Source organism: Oncorhynchus kisutch, linkage group LG8 (genome assembly GCF_002021735.2).
Source record: "Oncorhynchus kisutch isolate 150728-3 linkage group LG8, Okis_V2, whole genome shotgun sequence".
In the NCBI taxonomy this organism is placed as follows: domain Eukaryota; kingdom Metazoa; phylum Chordata; class Actinopteri; order Salmoniformes; family Salmonidae; genus Oncorhynchus; species Oncorhynchus kisutch.
This window is the reverse complement of record NC_034181.2, coordinates 40438688-40461915: the sequence shown is the minus strand read 5'-3', so window position 1 is coordinate 40461915 and position 23228 is coordinate 40438688. Positions and strand designations below refer to the sequence as shown.

The 23228-nt window shown below is 41.9% G+C and overlaps 1 protein-coding gene and 1 pseudogene across 2 annotated transcripts in view; one reads left to right on the top strand and one right to left on the bottom strand.

Annotated features, from left to right (window-relative positions):
- sgsm1a (small G protein signaling modulator 1a) overlaps positions 1 to 12293 on the top strand; it is an 83178-nt gene extending 70885 nt beyond the window's left edge. The window contains exons 20-26 of one of the 2 annotated variants that reach the window (XM_020489556.2): positions 546 to 2072; positions 2200 to 2324; positions 2489 to 2571; positions 3243 to 3352; positions 4996 to 5092; positions 5652 to 5819; positions 8203 to 12293. In XM_020489556.2, coding sequence (XP_020345145.2) covers positions 546 to 2072; positions 2200 to 2324; positions 2489 to 2571; positions 3243 to 3352; positions 4996 to 5092; positions 5652 to 5819; positions 8203 to 8291 — 2199 coding nt within the window. In that variant the 3' untranslated portion in view covers positions 8292 to 12293. The remainder of the gene's footprint in view (positions 1 to 545; positions 2073 to 2199; positions 2325 to 2488; positions 2572 to 3242; positions 3353 to 4995; positions 5093 to 5651; positions 5820 to 8202) is intronic. The other variant, XM_031830361.1, reaches the window with a different exon arrangement.
- LOC109895063 (kinesin-like protein KIF27) lies at positions 12135 to 18710 on the bottom strand (annotated as a pseudogene).
- Between the last annotated feature and the right edge of the window lie 4518 nt (positions 18711 to 23228).

Sequence of the window (23228 nt, the reverse complement as noted above, 5' to 3'; positions counted from 1 at the left end):
TGAATGCCATTTTGCGAATGATTGGGTGACATGAAACAGGTCTGTGTGATGAGTGTTTTAATGGAGGAAACGGTAGACCATGTGTTGATATTTTGTGAACTGTATGACGTAGATAGGGAGAGGTTGTGTGAAAGGGTTAGAGAGGCTGGACGGGTTGGGGTTTAGGTGATGTAGTGGGGGGAGGAAAGGGGAGGGAAATGTTGTCTAGGGCTCTATTTCACTTAGAGAAACTTGAATGAGGTAGGCCGTGACTGGCCTCACACCCCAGTACAGTAGGTGGCGGTGTATGCACCTTAAAAGTTGGATGCGATCCACCAACCCAATCTCAAAGAAGAAGAAGAAAAGTTTGGGAAACGCTGCTCTAGTCTATTACAGTTATATTTATATTGTTATATTATGTGTAAAGGTATCTTTTGCTTTTTTGAACCAGTATTCCTCAACCCCACATTATCTCGCCTGCTCAAAACCACACTCTCTCGCCTGCTAGTTCTTCAGTTCACATCCTCCCTTCCCTTAGCCTGCTTCCCTCTGGCTTGTTCTTTTAGGTGTTTGAGTCTGTGGAGGAGGTGGATCAGATTGAGACCGAGCCCAAGTGCAAAGAGGCCAAGCAGGTGCCCAAGATCCCCAATGGAGGAGCCCTGCCCAACGGGACCAGCTCCCCAGACTCGGGTCACCCCTCCTCTCGCAACTTCTCAGTCACCTCGGGCCTGTCAGACCGCTCTCTGAGCACAGAGGACAGCACTGCGCCTGACACCACCCCTAAAAACATCACCAGCACTCCTCCACAGTTGGCCCCAGCCCCACAGAGCCCAGTCAAAGCCCATGAGGAAGAGTTGGAGGCAGATAGCCCGAGAGCCCAACCCCCAGCCCTGCAGGAGGAGAAGGACCTCCAGGCCAAGGACCCACCAGAGAAGGAGGAAAAAGAGAGTGCGACCGAAGTGACCCAGGAGATTGAGGGCAACGAGACAGAAGGGCCAGATATAGAAATAGACAAAAATACAGTGACAGTAGAGCCAGTAGAAACAGAAATGCCAGAAGTAGAAATTGACAAGACAGAGGTGCTAGAGATTGAAATTGACAAAAACACAGAGACAAGGGAGGACAAGGCAGCAGACCTAGGTGCGTTAGAGAGCCAGAAAATGGAGGAAGAAAATACTTCCGTGACTGGACCTCCCGAGAAAGAAGAGGTAAGGATCAATGAAAAGGGGGACATTGAGTTACCGAAAGCAGAAGTGGATGCTGTAGAAGAAACGGTGAAGTCCAAAACAGATGAGTTCAAAACAACGGAGGCTAAAGAGCCTGAGACAGAAGTGGTGAAAATGTTGGATGGAGAGCCAACCATGCGAGCAGACACAGAGGAGTTGCAGTCACTGGAAGCAGAGACATTGAAAACTCAAGAGTCAAGAGAAACAGAGGACGAAGGATCAGAACCAGAGTCTGTAGATCCAGAAGAGAATGAAACATCCCAAACAAACCATAGAGAGCCAAAAGAGGAGAAGGCATTGACATCAACGATGACTGCAGAAGCAATGGAGGACAAGACATCAGAATTCGAGGTTGAGCGAACTTCAGAGGCTGGAGAAACAAAGAGTGCTGAAACATCAGAAGTAAAGGAAGCTGAAGGAAAGACTATGGAAAAAAAAGAAACTGAGAAAGAAGTAGAAGCCAATGAGACTTTAAAATTTGAAGAGGTAACCGAAACAAAGGGGGTTAAGACAATGTCACGCGAAGAAGTTGCAGAGGAAAATGTGGAGGACATTACAAAATCTAAGGAAGTGGGAAAAAGAGCCATTGAGATGGCCACCGTCTCCATTGCCCCACTGTGGGACCGGATTGGTCCGTGCGACAGTTCCGGGGTCGGGGTCGCTCTCTCTGAGGGCTCAGTCCCCCATCTGGAGCTCCAACTGGAGGAGGAGGAGCAGTGCAAAACCAGCCCAGAGGGCACAGAGTCCAACTTGTCCGAGGAGCCTGAGATGGAGAGCATCTTCCCACAATTTGACTCCCTGACCGTGGGCAGAGAGCTGACAAACGAGGACATTTCTCCAGTGTCATCCATCGGAACCACCTATTCTGTAGGCACCTGCCATTTTATTTTCATAATAATCTAGATTTATTTAGCTTTTTGATTTTACAGTTACGAGTAAGTTATGCTTAAACATTTTGTGTGTGTGGGGGGGGGGGGTTGCGCCTTTGTTGTAGCAAGAGCTTTTGGACATGTACACGATGAACCTGCACCGCATTGAGAAGGATGTCCAGAGGTGTGACAGAAACTACTGGTACTTTACCCCTGCCAACCTGGAGAAACTGCGCAACATCATGTGCAGGTAAAATAAAAACCATGTCTTTCATGATTCTCTAGTGCTCTTTTGCAGAAAGGTTTGGAAATAATCTATAAGTCATTATGTTATGTGTGGAGCTCAATGTCAAATGGGAAAATGGGAAGAATGAATGAGTTACACACGCACGTGATGTCGACTTCTCTTCTCAGCTATATCTGGCAGCACCTGGAGATTGGCTATGTGCAGGGCATGTGTGACCTGCTGGCTCCCCTCCTTGTCATTCTGGATGATGGTGAGTTCACGCTGTTGAGGCAAGGCTGTGACTGTGTGTGTTCCTCCCTCACTTTCCTCCTTGGTATTTTGCGATGGAAGAAAAGTGTCAACCTTCATGATTATTTTGCCTTCCGAAATTTGATTTGAGGAGTCCTTTTTTTTTTTTTTTTACTCGCACACATACAGATGTACGATCTTAATTTGATCACTCTTTTGTTGCTGAAAATTGCAGGAAGTGCAGATGAGCTTCGTGATTTACATAATTTCACTGAAAACCCACACTAACGCACAGTTATATTATATAACTGTCTAAACATTCAAATCCTGTTTCGACAGGATTCTTTTTCTGTGGCAATAGGTCAAATTAAGATTCTACATAAGCTTAGTCAAACGACAGTCAATGAGACTCATCATAGACTATCTCTATATCATACGCCAGTATTGGAATGTGAAGAAAGAGTACAATGAATATAATCTTATGAAACAGAGGAAAGGGATACTGTTGTGCTTCAGGGAGGACAACAGGAATGGCGATGGAAGTGGACCGCTCAACATTTCTCTGTCTTTCCTCAATCTCTCTCCCGGTCTTTCCTCATCTCTCCCTGTGTCTTTTTTCTCTCTCTCTCTCACTCTCTCTCACTCTCACTCACTCTCACTCACTCTCACTCACTCTCACTCACTCTCACTCAGAGGCCATGGCCTTCAGCTGTTTCACTGAGCTCATGAAGCGGATGAATCAGAACTTCCCCCATGGCGGTGGCATGGACACTCAATTTGCCAACATGCGCTCTCTCATCCAGGTGAGGCCACAGAGACACTTTGTAACTTCTATATATACACTAATGTATGTATTCAGACCCTTGACTTTTTCCACATTTTGTTACATTACAGCCTTATTCTAAAATGAAGTGAAAAAACAATTGAATTCATCAATCTACACACAATAGTCCATAATGACAAAGCAAAATCAGGTTTTTAGAAATGTTTGCAATTTTTTTTGTAAATTAATACAAAAATAAACTGAAATATCACATTTACATAAGTATTCAGACCCTTTACTCCGTACTTTTTGAAGTACCTTTGGCAGCGATTACAGCAGAGTTTTTTGGGGGGTATAACACTACAAGCTTGGCACACCTATATTTGGGGAGTTTCTCCCATTCTTCTCTGCAGATCCTCTCAAGTTCTGTCAGGTTGGATGGGGAGCATCTCGGCAGAGCTATTGTCAGATGTCTCCAGAGATGTTTTATTGGGTTCAAGTTTGGGCTCTGGCTGGGCCACGCAAGGACATTCAGAGACTTTTCCCGAAGCCACTCCTGCGCTGTCTTGGCTATGTGCTTAGGGTCATTGTCCTGTTGGAAGGTGAACCTTCGCCCCAGTCTGAGGTCCTGAGCGCTCTGGAGCATGTTTTCATCAAGGATCTCGCTGTACTTGGCTCTGTTCATCTTTCCCTCGATCCTGACTAGTCTCCCAGTCCCTGCCACTGAAAAACATCCCCGCAGCATGATGCTGCCACCACCATGCTTCACTGTAGGGATGGTGCCAGGTTTCCTCCAGACATAATGCTTGGCATTCAGGCCAAAGAGTTTAATCTTGATTTCATCAGACCAGAAAATCTTGTTTCTAGTGGTCTGAGAGTCCTTTAGGTGCCTTTTGGCAAACTTCAAGCGGGCTGTCATGTCTTTTACTGAGGAGTGGCTTCCATCTGGTCACTTTACCATAAAGGCCTGATTGGTGGAGTGCTGCAGAGATGGTTGTACTTCTAGAAGGTTCTCCCATTTCCACAGAGGAACTCTGGAGCTCTGCCAGAGTGACCATCGGGTTCTTGGTCACCTCCCTGAGCAAGTCCCTTCTCCCCGATTGCTCAGTTTGGCCAGATGGCCAGTTCTAGGAAGAGTCTTGGTGGTTCCTAACTTCTTCCAATTAAGAATGATGGAGGACACTGTGTTCTTGGGGACCTTCAATGCTGAATACATTTTTTGGTACCTTTCCCCAGATCTGTGCCTCGAAACAATCCTGTCTCGGAGCTCTACGGACAGTTCCTTAAACCTCATGACTTGTTTTTTGCTCTGACATGCACTGTCAACCGTGAGACCTTAAAGAGCCAGGTGTGTGCCTTTCCAAATCATGTCCAATCAATTAAATTGACCACAGAAACATCTCAAGGATGATCAATGGAAACAGGATGCACCAACCTAGGAGGGACCAGCTCCATATTAATTCCAATTATACTTTTAGTCAAGTATTGTATATTTTGGCATGTATCCAGTTTTCATGAATAGTAGGATACAGTGAATATAACACATCCAACTTTGTTCTCCACTAACCTCCCCCTCCTCTCTTCCCGACCCTTTTCCTCTACTCCCCCCAACCCATCCCTCTTCTTCAACTGTCTGTTTGCCCTCTCCCCTACTCCTTCCTCTCTCCTCTTACCCCTCTGTAGATCCTGGATTCTGAGCTCTTTGAGCTCATGCACCAAAATGGCGACTACACCCACTTCTACTTCTGCTACCGATGGTTCCTTCTAGACTTAAAGCGTGGTAATAATTACATCCTGCTATTAGGGGATTTTATACCATAGAAAATGCCAATTAAACTGAGTGTTTTCATACCGTTAACCAAATGTCAAACAGCAAAGAAGAAGGCTAACAAGACCTAGTTCTAATGAGCCGTTTCCACATCAAAGATATGGCAAGATCACTCAGGAAAAACAGGCCCACCTGGGTAACTAGGGGGCCCTGCCTTGGTTGGGTAACTGATTCAGGGTCGGTCCTAGCCTTTTGGGGGCCCTAAGCGAGAATTGGTTGGGGGGCCCACCCACCTGGCAAAATATTTTAGTCCCCCCCCCAGAGAGAGTTAATCTTCTGCAATTGTACACATTTTGCCATGTGGCGGAGAGTCATTTTCTTTTCAGTTTTAAAGCCAATTACCTGAAATCCGACACATTTTGCCATGACTTATGCCATGTTATTGATATCTGAGTGAGAGTGACGAACAAGATCAATGGGGGCCACCCGGAGCCTATGATTTGTTAATCCGGCTCTGCCATACCCCAACCACACCTGACTTCTCCATCCACTGTACCTTTTTCTTTCTCAGAGCTGGTGTATGACGATGTGTTTGCGGTGTGGGAAACCATCTGGGCAGCAAAGTACGCCTCCTCTGGCCACTTTGTCCTCTTCATCGCTCTGGCACTGGTGGAGGTCTACCGGGACATCATTCTGGAGAACAACATGGACTTCACCGACATCATTAAGTTTTTCAACGGTACACCGTCTTAACAATGAAATCAACATTCATTCAATTGTTTGTGGAGCATTGGAAGTCTGGAGTCTTTCTTCACACAGTTGCACTAGTTTAAAAGTTACCCTTCCCCGCGACGCAGGTGGTTTTTAAGAAAATTAAACTTAAAATTGAGCCTGCTCCCACAGTGCTACAGTGTGACGCTAGCAAAAGAGAAACTAAAACGTTTCAACCAGCATATCGAGAGCTTAGGACAGTGGAATCAGTGGAATCAACACTACGTGTTGTGGTTACTCGACTGTCGAAGTTGATTTCCGTTAACTGTATGAGTGAAAAAGACATGGGTGAGGCCTCATCATTCTTCCCAGAATGCTTTGTTGCAGGCAGATAAGTAACTTACCTTTTTCTAAACTAATCCAATCTGTAAATGGTTGGATTTATTGCACCTGTTACTAAAATGGTTGTTCCAGTTTAGATGGTTTAGGTAATCTTGTTTATCAAGTCCTTCACCATTGCAGTCATTCTGAATGATAAAATATTAATAGTGTTGAATATCCTCGCTCTGGCTGGATTCCATTAGGAATTACTAATCACTTCACTAACCATCTTATTGTGACTTGCAGGTCAGATGTGGCACTATATTCAGACCACAATGTTGGGGATAACCAACATAACCAACTAAAGGCCTTATAAAATGTATAATATATGGTCATAGAGGGTTTACTTTGAATTTAAACTCACTCACTTAGGCAATCACTTGGTTAAGGCTTCAGGACTAGTTATTGAATGCAACAACCATGGCTCTGTCACTAACAACATAGTCATGGGTGGGTATCTCTCACATTCACTTGAAAGGCATGCTGGGAGATATGCAACAAAAAAAATCCTTTACTTAACTAGGCAAGTCAATGACGGCCTAGGAACAGTGGGTTAACTGCCTTGTTCAGGGGCAGAACGATAGATTTTTACCTTGTCAGCTCGGGGATTCGATCTTGCAACCTTTTGGTTACAAGTCCCACTCCTCTTTCTATTCTGGTTAGGGCCAGTTTGCGTTGTTCTGTGACTGGAGTAGTACACAGCTCTGTACGAGATCTCCAGTTTCTTGGCAGTTTTTCGCATGGAATAGCCTTCATTTCTCAGAACAAGAATAGCCTGACGAGTTTCAGAAGAAAGTTCTTTGTTTCTGGCCATTTTGAGCCTGTAATCGAACCCACAAATGCTGATACTCAACTAGTCTAAAGAAGGCCAGTTTTATTGCTTCTTTAATCAGAACAGTTTTCAGCTGTGTTAACATAATTGCAAAAGGGTTTTCTAATGATCAATTAGCCTTTTAAAATGATCAACTTAGCTAACCTAACACAACATGCCATTGGAACACGCCTATGTTGATATTCCATAAAATATCTGCCTTTTCCAGCTACAATAGTAATTTACAACATTAACAATGTCTACACTGTATTTCTGATCAATTTGATGTTATTTTAATTGCAAAAAATGTGCTTTTCTTTCAAAAACAAGGACATTTCTAAGTGACGCCAAACTTTTGAACAGTATAATTTTAACATATTTATTGTAGCATATAAATGAATAGGCTACTTTATGGGAAACAGAGGCAAATGTACAGTATCAGTTTCATTGAGGACTTTTCCCTATAAAATGAACCACGCAAAAGGGAGTTCCAAAATTTCCATTTCAAATTTCAATTCGGCAGCCCCCGAGACCCAAGAACTGAGCATGCATAAAACACTTAGCTTGATACCGTTTTCTTTAAGCAAAGTCAACATTAGAATGCAGTTTAAACCACCTCAGAGCAAATGTATGTAATTCGCTACAAGTGCGCTCAAAGACGTTTCCCACTGCTGCTTTGTCTCCACTAAGTGTGTGTGTGCTGCTCCCTCACCTCTCGCTCACACGACTCAGACAAGTTTCCCATCAAAGTGGAAACTTGTGGCCCAACATAACAATCCGGTCACAACAGACAATGCAAGTAATATTGTGAATGCTGAACATTGTGAATGGCATTATATTTACCCGCTGTACCCAAACCCAAAATTGTATGTGTACAGTACTACAGTATACCTTTTTTTAAATCGTAAACTGTCTACCACCTTGCAGCAGCTAATATGAAACACTCGAATAGGGCAAAAGCTGTAGATTACAGATTCATGTTTGATGTGGAGCGTTCCACTGCTTTAATTTCCTAGAGAAATCTAAAAGTGCTTATTTTGTTTGTAATTTCCCACTTTGTCAATAGCTGAAAGGCAAATAATAATGTTGAATGAGTACCTGTGCTGAGTAAGTTAATGGTTCAATGAATAACACACACAAAATAAATATGGTATTATAGCCTTGTGCATCAATGTTGGAAATGGTCCAGCGGGAATGAAATCTTCTCATCTCCTTTCAGAAATGGCTGAGCATCACAACAGCAAGCAGATCCTGACACTGGCCCGGGAACTGGTGTGCAAGGTGCAGACTCTCATTGAGAACAAGTGATCTCCAGGAGTCATCCACTTCTCTTCCCCAACAGTCTTTCTCAAACATAGAGATAGAGGACTCATATTTGTATCTGTTCTATTATAGCGTCTGTGACAGCATGGGCAGTGGCGTTGAGGCTATCTCCATTTGAAAGTAGTCAATTTTCTTCTTTACGATTGGCTGATCCCTCCTGATGACACGGTGCTGCCCATGCTAAAACAGTGTTTTGGCTAATAGAGACCTCTATCATTCTCTATGGTCAGTTTGAACAGCTGCAACCGAACAGAGAGATCAGGGTCCAGTTCATTAGGCACCAAATGGAATAAAAGAGACGTAGGGAGGCACTACTTAGACTAGTCCTATAAGAAACTGTCAATTTCATTTTCAGTCACAAAATGTTTTCAATTGCGTGCCTTGATGAACATGACTGAGATGTGCTCCACTGTTCACTGCCTTCTCCTTATCTATGTAATACCAGCCGGTACTCTGTCATTTCAGGTCATGTCATGGAACACAAAGGGAAGGGTCACTTTTACCTCCAGTTATATTGTCGGGGAAACGGTTTGATTTATTTTTAATTGTTAACTGTGACATATACTTAGTCATCATAGGATGTATGTGGTATGCCTTGTAGACACTGGCCTGTCTTGATTGAAGTGGGGTTAGAATTAGAGGTCGACCGATTATTCGGAATGGCCGATATCAAGTTTTCATAACAATCGGAAATCTATTTTTGGGCCCGATTTAAAAAAATATATATATATTTTTTTTTAAATTGTTTTATACCTTTATTTAACTAGGCAAGTCAGTCAAGAACACATTTTTATTTTCAATGACGGCCTAGGATTTTCACCTAGTCAGCTCGGGGGATCCAATCTTGCAACAATACAGTTAACTAGTCCAACGCAATAACGACCTGCCTCTCTCTCGTTGCACTCCACAAGGAGACTGCCTGTTATGCGAATGCAGTAAGCCAAGGTAAGTTGCTAGATAGCATTAAACTTAGCTTATAAAACAACAATCATAATCACTAGTTAACTACACATGGTTGATGATATTACTAGATATTATCTAGCGTGTCCTGCGTTGCATACAATCTGACTGAGCATACAAGTATCTAAGTATCTGACTGAGCGGTGGAAGGCAGAAGCAGGCGCGTAAACATTCATTCAAACAGCACTTTCGTGCGTTTTGCCAGCAGCTCTTTGTTGTGCGTCAAGCATTGCGCTGTTTATGACTTCAAGCCAATCAACTCCCGAGATGAGGCTGGTGTAACCGAAGTGAAATGGCTAGCTAGTTAGCGCGCGCTAATAGCGTTTCAAACGTTACTCACTCTGAGCCTTCTAGTAGTTGTTCCCCTTGCTCTACATGGGTAAAGCTGCTTCGAGGGTGGCTGTTGTCATTGTGTTGCTGGTTCGAGCCCAGGGAAGAGCGAGGAGAGGGACGGAAGCTATACTGTTACACTGGCAATACTAAAGTGCCTATAAAAACATCCAATAGTCAAAGGTTAATGAAATACAAATGGTATAGAGGGAAATAGTCCTATAATTCCTATAATAACTACAACTTAAAACTTCTTACCTGGGAATATTGAAGACTCATGTTAAAAGGAACCACCAGCTTTCATATGTTCTCATGTTATTGCACTTTTACTTTCTTCTCCAACACTGTTTTTGCATTATTTAAACCAAATTGAACATGTTTCATTATTTACTTGAGGCTAAATGTATTTTATTGATGTATTATATTAAGTTAAAATAAGTGTTCATTCAGTATTGTTGTAATTGTCATTATTATAAATACAATTTTATTTTATAAAAAAAAAAATCTAATCGGTCAATTCATCAGTATCGTTTTTTTTGGTCCTCCAATAATCGGTATCGGCGTTGAAAAATCATAATCGGTCGACCTCTAGTTAGAATATACATACACAAGGCTGGTTTCACAGACCCAGTTCAAATGAATATAGAAAAAAAATTATGCCATAGTTACTCAAGAACTGAATATCGGTTAACCATTTTATTTCATTAAAAAAAAAAAAAGATTAACAATTAGTCCTGGAATATTTTAAGATGTGATAGTTACCATGAATCATTATTAAAGTGCAATTCAGTACAGGAGTAGGATTAACCTGGTTGAGGGAAATGTCCATAATGTTGGAGTTTAAACTTATATTTACAGCCGTAGTTTACCTACGTAAATTAGTTAACAGGTAAGGTCCCTGCTAGATGTGCCAAAGGACAGCATTAGGGAGAAAATTAAATCAGCTTCAATTTTCTACTGTGTTGAATAAGTAGACTACCTCGCAAGTAACCTTGTTCCAAGTAAGTTGTTACTGCATGTAGGTAGGTGTTATATCACAATATATTAGAGAATTTCTTTAAACTGAAATGAAGGAAAATAATTAATTGGGTTGCTTAAAGCTGCAATCAGCAGTAGAAACAATAACAAAGCAAATTCCCCACCCCTGTTTTGGTAAAAATCTGATGGATGGGGTTTGAGAAATGTAACCACTCTCAAATTCATAGACAGAGCTATGGATGCAAGGACCGATCCTTCCATGATACATTTATTTCACTAGAAAAGTCAGTTAAGAACAAATTCTTATTTACAATGACGGCCTACCCAGGTCAAACCTGGATGACGCCGGGCCAATTGTGCGCCGCCCTATAGGACTCCCGATCACGGCCGGTTCACCCTTTAAAGGATAGAATGGTAACTTCTTACGGGGAGACAAAAGTCAGACAGTTAAAATAGGATTTTCCTCTTCCTTCCATCTTTGATTAAATCACTGGTTTCTACATTATTTGTTAAACTCCCAAATCAGCCAGGTCCTAACAGACACCTGCCACTTGTCTGTATCACCTGTAAACCTGTGTGTATGGGCACGACGTGTGGCACTGCACACTGGTAGGAGTCATGAATCAGTTGGAACCATGTTAGTAATGGGCAGTTTTGATTTTCTCATTCTGCCTTTTGTCTATTCTATATTATGTCTCTGTATACTGTTGTGTATGAATTGTACTTTAATGAGAACCAGACAAAGGTCATTTTAAACCTTCAACCTTCAAAACATATATTTATGATACATATATGATCGTACATGTGACTTCTAGTTGTCTGAGCAGAAATGAGTCCCAAAAAAACAGTTGATTATTTAACATTGGTCTTATTTCTTTTTAAATGATTGCTATACTCCAGTGAGCCACTCTATATTCTGTCAGTTGTGTTGCTTTCTCAGAACCTCGTCTTGTCTTCTGGCATTTCATGTTCCACTGTTCTTTTAGTCCACTTAATGTTTTTTGTTTTTCTTTTGGAGAAGTGGTTGGCTGCATTTGCAGAGAGAGTGGAAATAGGATTCCAAAAATAATTATGTATTCAGTTTTGCTTTAAAAGTTGGAACATAATGGTGAATATCCTATTAGATAGAGCACAATAGCTGGGCTGTGACAATTGCCAATCATGGTTGCCAATTTAAGGTTGGGGGATGCTTAGTTCCCAGGCCAGCAAGATCAAGACGGATATGGATATGAATTTGGCCTTAGAAATTCATCTAAAACGGGTGAATCTAGGAAACAGATGAAGGATTAGGGTGTTTTACTATATCTTGAAGTAGCTAGTAAAGATTTTTGTGGGGGAGAACATGTGTGCGCTTTCATTCCCTTAAACTAATGCTAATTGTAAATGAATATGTTTCGTGAACCACCATTCCTGTTTTCCATTGCCTAGGTAGAACATCATTTCAGTTCTACCAGTGTTGTTTCATGAATGTGTTGACACCTGTTGCATTGAGTATTGATGGTTCTCTGTGAAGGCGAACTGCAGTATGTCACACCAGAATAAGAAAACCAAACAATTGTATTATCTTGTAACATCTATTTATTAGTTAACATATTTATTTATTTATTCATGAAGTTTCTGCTTTTGTATGTAAAGGTCATATACTTGTTACTTTGTGGTCAGTAAAAGAAAATACACTGCTCAAAAAAATAAAGGGAACACTTAAACAACACAATGTAACTCCAAGTCAATCACACTTCTGTGAAATCAAACTGTCCACTTAGGAAGCAACACTGATTGACAGATTTCACATGCTGTTGTGCAAATGGAAAGGACAACAGGTGGAAATTATAGGCAATTAGCAAGACACCCCCAATAAAGGGGTGGTTCCGCAGGTGATAACCACAGACCTTCTCAGTTCCTATGCTTCCTGGCTGATGTTTTGGTCACTTTTGAATGCTCACACAGAATAGAATAGGTCGACTTTTGTACTCTGGGGGATAGTAGACTGATATAGGCTAGTGTTATTGCTGTTCGTTTGGGCTTATCTTGTTGGCTGATAAAGTAAATATGGTCAGTTTTTTCAAATCCTCATTAGAGTCGCATCATGCAGCCTTACAATGTATTAAAAATCAAAACATATCGTTTGTAGAACTAAAGTTACATTAACAACTCTAAATTAAGCATATAGGAAGACCTATTCCTTTGTTAACCGCTTCACACAGAATAGCCGAATGTGCGCACTCCCTCAAATCCTTGAGAAAATATTGGTATTTTATTGAGCTTTGCTCAATTGTATTCTTCATACTATAAAACATTATCAAATAATGCCACGGAATTCTAAACAAATCTTGTCTGCTAAATGAACAAGTGTAGCCCACAGCCAATTTGGCATAGCCACATCAGAACAACTCAGAGTATACTGTACTATTATTTTCTTCTGAAATACACTACAGTTTCTTCATATCATGCTTCTTTAGACCTGTCTAAAATAAACAATACATTTATTGTGAAAGTGTAGGCTATATTACATGGATGTATTAGACTTTTTAAAATGGCTTGTAGGCTATGTGTGGAAGCCAGGAGATGCTAAATGTGTTTGTTAATTAACGGTCAATTACCGGAGACTGACAGTTATTTGCTTGACAATCACCAGCTGACAATTTTGTGACCGCCACAGCCCCACACAAACACACACCACACACACACCTTCCTCGTACAACCATGGCCTTAGCTGATCACGGGAACACTGAGGTCTCCTCGCTGACTTCCCAGAAGCCCCAGTGTCCAGCGAGGGTCTAAAGGATCCCATCCTGAAGGTCAGGAGGTCACCACAGAGACGATCTATCAACAGCTGCTGTTCCACCAGCTGCTCCTTCTGCACGCCCAACCAACGGAAAAAACATCAGTCATCACCCACTGTAGAAATGCCCCATTCAATCATTGTATCTCAATATCCTCTCTCTCTCTACCTTAATTTGTCTGTGCTCCCTCTCCTCCTGTAAGGACTGGAGGTGTGTCTGTTTCTCCTGTAGCAGTGTCTGCACCTGCCTCTACACCTGCTCCAGCTCAGATTCCCTCAGGTCAAACACCTGCTTGTCTATAGCCAGAGTATCCTGATGGAAGAAGGGAGAGTGGGAGAGAGACTGAGTAAAATAGAGTTGGGGGGGGGGAGGGAGAAAAAGAGAGACAAATACAATTTATACCTATGTTTAGAATATAATTTGTAAACAGATTATATTGAGCAAACAAAGCTGAGAAACAGAGCCCACTATACACACTACCTGGCAGTTCTTGAGCTCACGTCTGAGCTGGAGGATGGTGATCTGTTGAGACTCATCCCCTGCACCCCCCACAGGTTGTTGATAGCCAGTGTGGCCGGAGTGGCTAAGCTCCCTGTGTCTCTCCAGCCATTCCTGCAAACGCTGCTGCAGAGCAGGACTCCGGGTGGAGTTCTGGAGCTCCTCCAATAGGAAGGCAGCGTCCTGTGCAAGGCAACGGTACTGGGACTCCTCCACTAGAGCCGCCCCCCTGTCATCACACTCCTCCTGAGTGGCCTGTTTGGTGCTGTCACTCAAAGCAATCCCTCTCCTTGTCTTATCCTTCTCTCTCAGTGCCTCTCTCAGAGTCTGGACCTCCTGCTCCAGCTCCCCCACACGAGCCTCTCCAGGCTGCCAGCCCGAACACGCCCTGGCAGGACACAACCCAGGCTGGTTCTTCACGTAGCATGGCCGTGAGGCAAACTGAAGCACACTCAGCGTCTCTGCGAAACTGTGGTGGGAAGGGCTGACGCAGGCCACTATCAGTGTGTGGGCAGAGCCGCCCAGTGAGTCCCTGAGGATGAGCGGAGGGAGCCACAACATGGTTGTGGCGGCGATTGGAGAGTGCGGGTTGGAGAGTGCGAGGATGACGTTGCCCAGCACCAGCAGGCCTGTGTTCCTGGTGCGTGCAGCCCGCTCTGACCCAGACAGATTCACCAGGTGGAGTTTAGAGGAGCGGAGGGAGCCATTGTCGTGGTCATCCTGCGTCAGCTGTAGGGTAACGATAGCATGAGAGCGGCTGGAGCGCTCGTTCATCTGAGTGGGGCCAGTGTGCCCCAGGGCATTGCCAGCCTCCAGGACGCTCAGCAACTCCTCAGCGGAGGTATTCACAGTTTCTCTTTCCACAACTACCACTGAAACAAACCCACACACTACAGTCAGATTCCATACAGCATATACAGTGCAAAGATCTGGAAATCAGCATTTGTCCTACCACTTTTAAAAGGGGGAGATCCAACTCTTTTAAATAATTATAGGCCAATCTCAAAGCTGTCACCCCTGGTAAAAATACTTGAAACCCTTGTGAGTGAACAGCTAAGAGTTTTTATTTACTAACTATTTTATCAATGTACCAATCGGGCTTCAGGAAGAAGCATAGCACAATTACAGCAGCCATGAAGGTGTTAAATGATATCACTGAAGCCCTTGACAAAAAAACAGCAGTGTCTCACTTTTTATTGATCTCTCTAAGGCTTTTGATACAGTTGATCATGCTATACTAAGGCAGAGATTGTCGAGTGTAGGTTTTTCGGAGCATGCAGTTGCATGGTTTGCTAACTATCTGTCTAATAGAACTCAGTGCACTCAATTTGATGGGCTTATGTCTGTTAAATTGTCTGTCTTTAATGGTGTGCCCCAAGGCTCTGTCCTTGGTCCTCTCTTATTCACTATTTATATAAATGATTTAGACAAAAATGTCCAACATCCGCAACTTCATTTTTATGTTGATGATACTGTTATTTACTGTTGTGCCTCGTCTCTGACAAAAGCTTTCCAGAACTTGCAAACTGCTTTTTATACTGTTCAACATACCTTGTGTCAATTGAAGCTTATCCTCAATACTGACAAAACTAAACTAATGGTGTTTTCTAAAGCAAGAAATAGACCTCTGAACCTTTCACCTATTACTACCTGTCAGGGCAAGGAGATTGAGGTTGTAACCAAATATAAATATCTTGGAATTTTAATTGATGACAGCCTCTCTTTTAAATTGCATATTCAACAACTTACAACAAAATTGTAGCTGAAATTGGGATTTTATTTTAGGAATAAGGCCTGTTTTTCTTTTGAAGCCAGAAGGAGGCTAGTATCAGCTACATTTATGCCTTTACTAGACTATGGGGATATTTTATATATGAATGCTTCCGCTCAGTGTTTGAGATCAATTGACACCCTTTACCATGGCACTTTGAGATTTATTTTAAACTGCAAAACCCTTACGCACCACTGCACTTTGTATACCAGGGTTGGCTGGCCTTCTCTAGCCACTCGTAGGCTCAGTCACTGGTATACTTTTATTTACAAAGCCATTTTGGGTTTACTACCTTTTTATTTGGGCATTTTTATTGTTCAGAAATGTGGTGGGTACTCTCTTCGTTCGCTGGACTTTATCCTGCTAACTGTTCCAAATGTCCAAACTGAATTTGGTTAAAAGGCTTTTATGTACTCTGCGCCATCGTCTTGGAAAGCCTTACAAAATACTTTTAAACTGGAAGAACTCGCCCCGATTAGTATTTTTAAATCACTGATGAATGATCTTGAGACTGATTCCCTGACCTGTCAATGTTTTTAATTTGCTGTTTTTGTTTTGTTTTGTTATACTCTTGTGAATTCTGTTTTTTTTACTAGATTATTTGTAGTTTTTCCATGTTGTTTGTCTGTAATTTTTGTAATGACTTGGTGCTGCCGATCTTGGCCAGGACGCTCTTGAAAAAATAGATTTTAAATCTCAAATGAGCCCTTCCTGGTTAAATAAAAATACATTTCAAAAATTCGGAAAGTATTCAGACCCCTTGACTTTTTCCCCCGTTTTGTTACATTACAGCCTTATTCTAAAAATGATTCAATTGTTTTTTCCCCTTATCAATCTACACACAATATCCCATAATGACAAAGCATATTAGAAATGTCATATTTCTGTTTGTTTTTTTACACATTTGCCGAAATTTCTAAAAACCCTGTTTTTGCTTTGTCATTCATTATGGGGTATTGTTTGTAGATTGATGAGGGGAAAAAATGTTTTAATCAATTTTAGAATAAGGCTGTAAAGTAACTAAATGTGGAAAAGTCAAGTGGTCTGAATACTTTCCGAATGCATTGTACTTCCATAAATTTTTTCAACTGGTACCGGGGGGACCTTCAGACGAGTCCTGTGAGCATCCTAGAGCAAAACATGTGTGTGAGAGTCTCACCTTTGTGCAGAGGGGTCATATTAGTGTGTAGCCCTAACAGTACGGACACCACAGAAAGAAGATGTCAGATTGGTTGTACCGACTTCAGGCGAGTCTCCTGAGACTTGTGGAGGGCGTAGAGAAAACCGGAGAACATCCTTGTGTTCTTGAGAGTCTCATCTTTCCATAGTTTTGTAGGCCAAACCGTTCGGATGATACAGATGATTTTATGAGAAGACCGATTTTCGGGATGTCTTATGGTCTGACAAACCACGGTCTAGCTCTGTCACCTTTCACCAGAGATGCGGAAGTACGACATAGGCATATGCAGTGGATTGAGACACATCCCATGCAAACTGACAGATTTTTATGGGGCATCGGACATCGGCCTTAGGGGGTTAAACACACACTTGACACGTCACACACACCCTAGCAGAGCGAGGGGTGTTACCAGTGTTACCCCTGTCATCCTCTCTCACATGCAGCTCCTTGTTGCCAGTCTGGACCTCCAGCAGGTCCCTGAGCTCCTCCTGGTACAGTTCCATGTAGGACACCCTAACGTCTACCGCAGCCCTCCTCTCCCCCAAGAGCACAAACAGATCTGCTGCAACTCGACCAATGATCCCACTCTCCTCCTCCGGCAAAGATGCTAACAAGGGTACAAGTACAGAGAGAGAGCAACTTCCTTGGTGAAAACACAAAAGCAGAGTTGTCTGATGATAATATAATAGTGTAATTGTATAATCATAAGATTCTCTGCATTTGCCTCAAATGACAGTTCAGGGTAGAATCATAGTAGATAGATTATTCAAGGATTCATGTCAGAACATCATCATCCCTCAATGCACTTGGCGTCTGCATGATGTCAAAGACTACAATTGGGCTCACACTTTTAAAGGCCCAGTGACGTCAAAACTAGATTTACCTACGTTTTATATATATTTCCACACTATGATGTTGGAATAATACTTTGAAATTGTGAAAATAATGACAATGTCCTTTTAGTGTAAGAGCTGTTTGAAAAGCGCCTGAAATCTCAGCCTGTTTTTGGTGGGATGGAGTTAGCCTTCCATGGTGACATCAACCACATTTTCAGGTTTCCCCTCCCACCCAGACCCCTCCCTGACAGTCTAGCTCTTGAAGCGAATTGATTTTGTCCATTTTAATTAAAAACAATCACAGTAAGGTACTTAATTGTTACTCAGAAAGTACTTGATATTGAGATAAAAGCGGCTGCATTGGACCAATAACTTACCTACATGTCCCCCACCAAGGGTGTATGTCTTTCCAGATCCGGTTTGTCCATAGGCGAACACTGTAGCATTGTAGCACTCTAGCCGTCAACTAGAGATGCCACCAGAGGTTTGACACAGGACTTGTAAACCTAACCGTGCAGTCCGTCCAAAGGCGTGGTCGGTCGCTACCCAGCATCACCTGGACGGTGTCGGGCACCACACACAGCTGGTGGTTGTGGAGCACATTTTTGGGAAACAACGGCCTGACCCGAACCGCAACCCGCACACACACCTCTCCCATTACCAAACCCGTCACTGGTAACGTCTGATACTAAATGAGTCACCCTGTCTACCTCTCGGGAGTTTCACACAAGACACCCACTTTGTTTTTTCGATAAAGGCATGTTGAAAGAAATAAGTCTAACGTTACTTGTACAGTAACTTGTTCAATTCAGAAACCACGACTTTTTCGCACTTTGGACTGTGAAACTAAAAAGCTGTCATATCTGGCGTTGTTGATTTGAAAGAACAAAGTTCAACTTCAACTTTTTAACCTGAACAAATAACTGTTCGAGCTGACCGTTGATTGCTGGGTTCGCTACAGTACCTAGCTAACGTTTAGTTTTCCACTATCTTCCCGTCCATCTCCATTGTTGTTACTTGTAGTCTGACTACTTTTGTTGTCTATCTCTAGTTGCCATGGATTTCACCGATAAATCAAGGAAAGCTCGTGCTTTTCTATCCAAGGAAAGAGACTCGCTGTAAGACATAATCTGATGCTACAGCGCTGCCCTACGGCGTGGTTGTGCTACTGCAGGCAAATTCTAAGTTATCAAATACACAATTCAGACACCGGTATTACCGGTAAAAAAAAAAAAAATACAAGGCAACCCCCTTCCAAACAGCTCTTATTTTAATAGTTTCTTGCAGGTATACCCCTTTTATACATATCAGTGGGTAACTGGAAAATTGGGAGGTGTTGTTAAACCATGGGGTCTGTTTGCAAATTAGGAAGGTATTAAAGGTCCAGTGCAGTCAAAAACGTGATTTTTCCCCCCTGTGTTTTTTATATATTTCCACACTATGAGGTTGTAATAATACTGTGAAATTGTGAAAACTATAATAATGCCTTTTTAGTGTGGGAGCTGTTTTAAAAGACCACCTGAAATTTCAGCCTGTTTTGTCCTGCCTGGTGACATCCCCAAGCAATAAATTAGTTAATAGACCAAATAAGAAAATGTTCCAAACCTCTCTGCCAATAACAGCTCATTTTCGGTTTCCCCCTTGCCACTCAGACCTCTGCCAGACAGATATAAAAATTGCTCTTGCTAAGAAGCAATTTTTTTTCTTATTTAAAAAAAAAAAAAAAACTTATTTAACTAGGCAAGTCAGTTAAGAACAAATTCTTATTTTCAATGACGGCCTAGGAACAGTGGGTTAAATGCCTGTTCAGGGGCAGAACGACAGAGTTGTACCTTGTCAGCTCGGGGGTTTGAACTTGCAACCTTCCGGTTACTAGTCCAACGCTCTAACCACTAGGCTACCCTGCCGCACGCCCGACGATTTTGTTTGAAAACAATCACAGTACGGCGTTACCCAGAAATGATTTGATATGGAGATAAACAACGAAACGAGTCACAGACTCGATACCTGTATTTTAGTTGCAGGGTCTGTGAAAATGCAGGAATCATGACTAGGTCTTTCGTACCCATTTCAGACAGAAGATGTGGTATATTACATGTAAAAAATACAAGGCAATGTTTACAGTGCTTTCAGAAACTATTCATACCCCTTGTCTTATTTCACATTTTGTTGCGTGACAAACTGAATTCAAAATTGATAAAATATTTTTTTAAATCTCACCCATTTACACACAAAACCCCATAATGACTAGGTGAAAAAAATGTTTTTTTGTGTGTGTGTGTGTGCAAATGTATTGAAAATTAAATACAGAAATATCTAATTTGCATAAGTATGCTATTTACATCCCTGAGTCAATCAATACTTTGTAGAAGCACCTTTGGCAGCAATTCCAGCTGTGAGTCTTTCTAGGTAAGTCTCTAAGAGCTTTGCACAACTGGATTTTGCAACATTTTTTTAAAACCTTTATTTAACTAGGCAAGCCAGTTAACAAATTATTTGACGGCCTACCCCGGCCAAATCTAGACGGCGCTGGGCCAATTGTGTGCCGCCCTATGGGACTCCCAATCACAGCCGGATGTGATACAGCCTGGAATCAAACCAGGGACTGTAATGACGCCTCTTGCACTGAGATGCAGTGCCTTAGACCACTGCTGCGCCACTCGGGAGCCCAGTCTTTGTTAGACAATCATTTTCAGGTCTTGTGATTTAAGTCAAAACTGTGTCCTGCTTTAAATGAAGTGCAGCTTATAAAGCCTTCATAAACTCTACATGTGTTACAAATCATCTGCAACCGCATGTCATGCTTTATAAAAGGTTAATAAATGTGCATAACTGTGTGCCATAACCACCAATGTCAAATGTGAAAAAAAACACTATGTCAAATAGAAAAGGAAAGGAAAGGGAAAAGGGGGATAGCTAGTCAGTTGTACAACTGAATGATTTCAACTGAAATAAGACATAAACCTGTGCTTTGTAAAGGGTGACATAAGCACCCCTTAATAAAGGCCTTGTAAATCCTATTAAATTGAGGCTTCACAAAGCATTTATAACCCTGTCATGCATCTTGGTACTCCCGGGATCTACCAAACGTAAAAATGTATTCATGCATGACTGTAAGTCACTTTGGTTGAAAGTGTCTGCTAAATTGTATATATATATTATATTACTCTAAATGGATGGCCCAATGTAGGATGGCCAACCTCTTTTCCTCTTGGGTGCATAGTCAATATTTGACCTGACCTCAACCTTGCCCAAAAATGCTGTGCTGCGGGATGACACACACTAAAAACGTTAGTTGGGCCTTTTATATTCGGTACATTTTTTTGTCTACTTCAGTTTTTTCTCTTCAAAATTCAGTTTTCTCTTTTGTTTTTCCATTATTCGGATTTCCCCCATTTGTTCTATTTTCCCCAGTTTTTTCACACTTTTTTGTTGTTGTAGGAAAACAACTACATTTAGATTTTCTGCTGTTTTTTAATCACAAAAATTGTCAGTTTCTCTGTGTGGGCCTGTGTCAGAGATAAAGAGTTGATATGGTAGCTTTGGCCATCTCGCTCTTCAACCAGACTCCACAGGTGCACCTTGATCCTCCCACACACCAGATAGCGCAGACACAAATCCCCACATTTCTACTGTCGTCTGAGCTGAGCAACTCACCTGAGAGAAGGTACATGCACACATAACAGGGGAAAAATACTTACCGTTTCTTAATATCTCTGTCAGGGTGTCTGAGTAGTGAAGTGCCCCCAGGTGGACTAGGGCCTGTTGTACGCTGTAGTCAGTCAGCAGCAGTCTCCCCTAGCCTCCATGAGAACCAGAAAATCAGCCACAAGAATCTGAGCTCCCCACAAAGACAGTTGCCACCCCTATTTCAACGTAATTTCCCGTCCTAGAGAGAACATACACGTTTGGGTTCTGTTGTGAGGGGTTACACGGACCGTGATGGAGTAAAGACATGTTGAAGTTGACCTCTGAGTCTGGTTGATTTAATTCAATATAATATCTCAACTTAGCACGAGTTGTAAGCATAAGATTGAACAGGTTCCTGCCTCCAATTGACGAAGGCTACTTATACAAATTCACAAATTGAGTGTGGGAATGTCCATGTGAAGTTGATAAACATCAACAAATAGGGCACTGACAGCTGTAAGTGTAGCTGTCTAGCATGCTAACATTATCTAGCTAGCATGCTAACCTTATCTACCTCGCATGCTAACCTTATCTAGCTAGCATGCTAACCTTATCTACCTAGCATGCTAACCTTATCTAGCTAGCTAATCTTATCTGTTGCTTGTTTTTTTTAACTACACCATATTCAAAAGATTAGCCAGCTGACTCTCTGGCTGTTTCTGGAGCTGGATTTGTCATAAGCATTCATTTAGGGAAAACTTCACAACAGATGGAAATCACTGGCCTGTCTTTGACCTTGTCATCTATTGTTATCTCCAAAGTTTTGGCATCTTCAATAAATTGCGGCTGCGAATCCACCATAGAAATAGTTAGAAGGAATAAGTTTGACGCTCCGGTAATATGGATAACAATTGAAAGATGGCTGATATGAGTTTTTCTACATTGTCTTGGACACGGTGCAACCTTCGATAGGTAGGCTGCTGGCAAAGCCAAGTTAGCCCATGCTTATGGGGAAGTTAAATGATAGGCTACAAGGACTTTTATCTTTATCATGCATGCCGCAAATCACATGTAACTAACTACAAATTCCTCAAATTTTATTTTGCAGGTTCCTTTTCATTATCTGGTTTCTAGCTAATGTTACACCAATCAAAGAAGTGGAACGTGTAGTGAAGCAACACTTTAGTGGTCAATGCTATCATATCACACAATTATGCCATTTTTAAGATGGTCAGATTTATATAATTTTTCTCCAGACTAGCTTGAAAATAAGTGAAAATTGACAAATTATCCAATTGGATTATGATAATTTTCTGGGAAGCAAAACAAGTGGATGTGCAAAAACACACTTAATTTTTTCCATGGCTCAGGCGGATGGACACAAGGCTGTTTGGCTCATCTCAGTCATGAAGTGGAATAACTTTGCAGCTGTTTCTGAATAATTAACAATGCCATGTTGGTGGGTGTGTTGAGGAAATTACCACTAAGGACCCTAAAGCCAGCGAAGCGATTACAAACAGCACTTCACACTACAAGTTAGTCAGAAGCTCTGAGGAGGTATTTCCCCCTCAGGATATTTATACTATCACTTTTTCAAAAAAGTGCATCCTTTCTCAGCAAAGCGTTTGCTCACAGAGAATGGCTGCCCAGGAGAAGAACACCTGGCAACGAAACCTTATCTAGCAGTCTGGGTGTTCAGCAAATGTTCCAATCCTACTGAGCCGATCTATTGAGAGCAAACCTCAGGCACCCTGTCTGTCTATTGTAGGCGCATTTCTAAGTATGCAACAGGTCAAACATGTATGATAAGTGTAAGACACTAAGCAGAAAGAGACAGTAAAATTCCACTACAGATGGTAACATTCAAATAAAACCCAGCCCTGAAACCATAGCCATAGGAAAGCAGTTTGGGGTTGGGGGTGCTTAGAATGTTTGGCAAAACTTGTTTGACTTGTT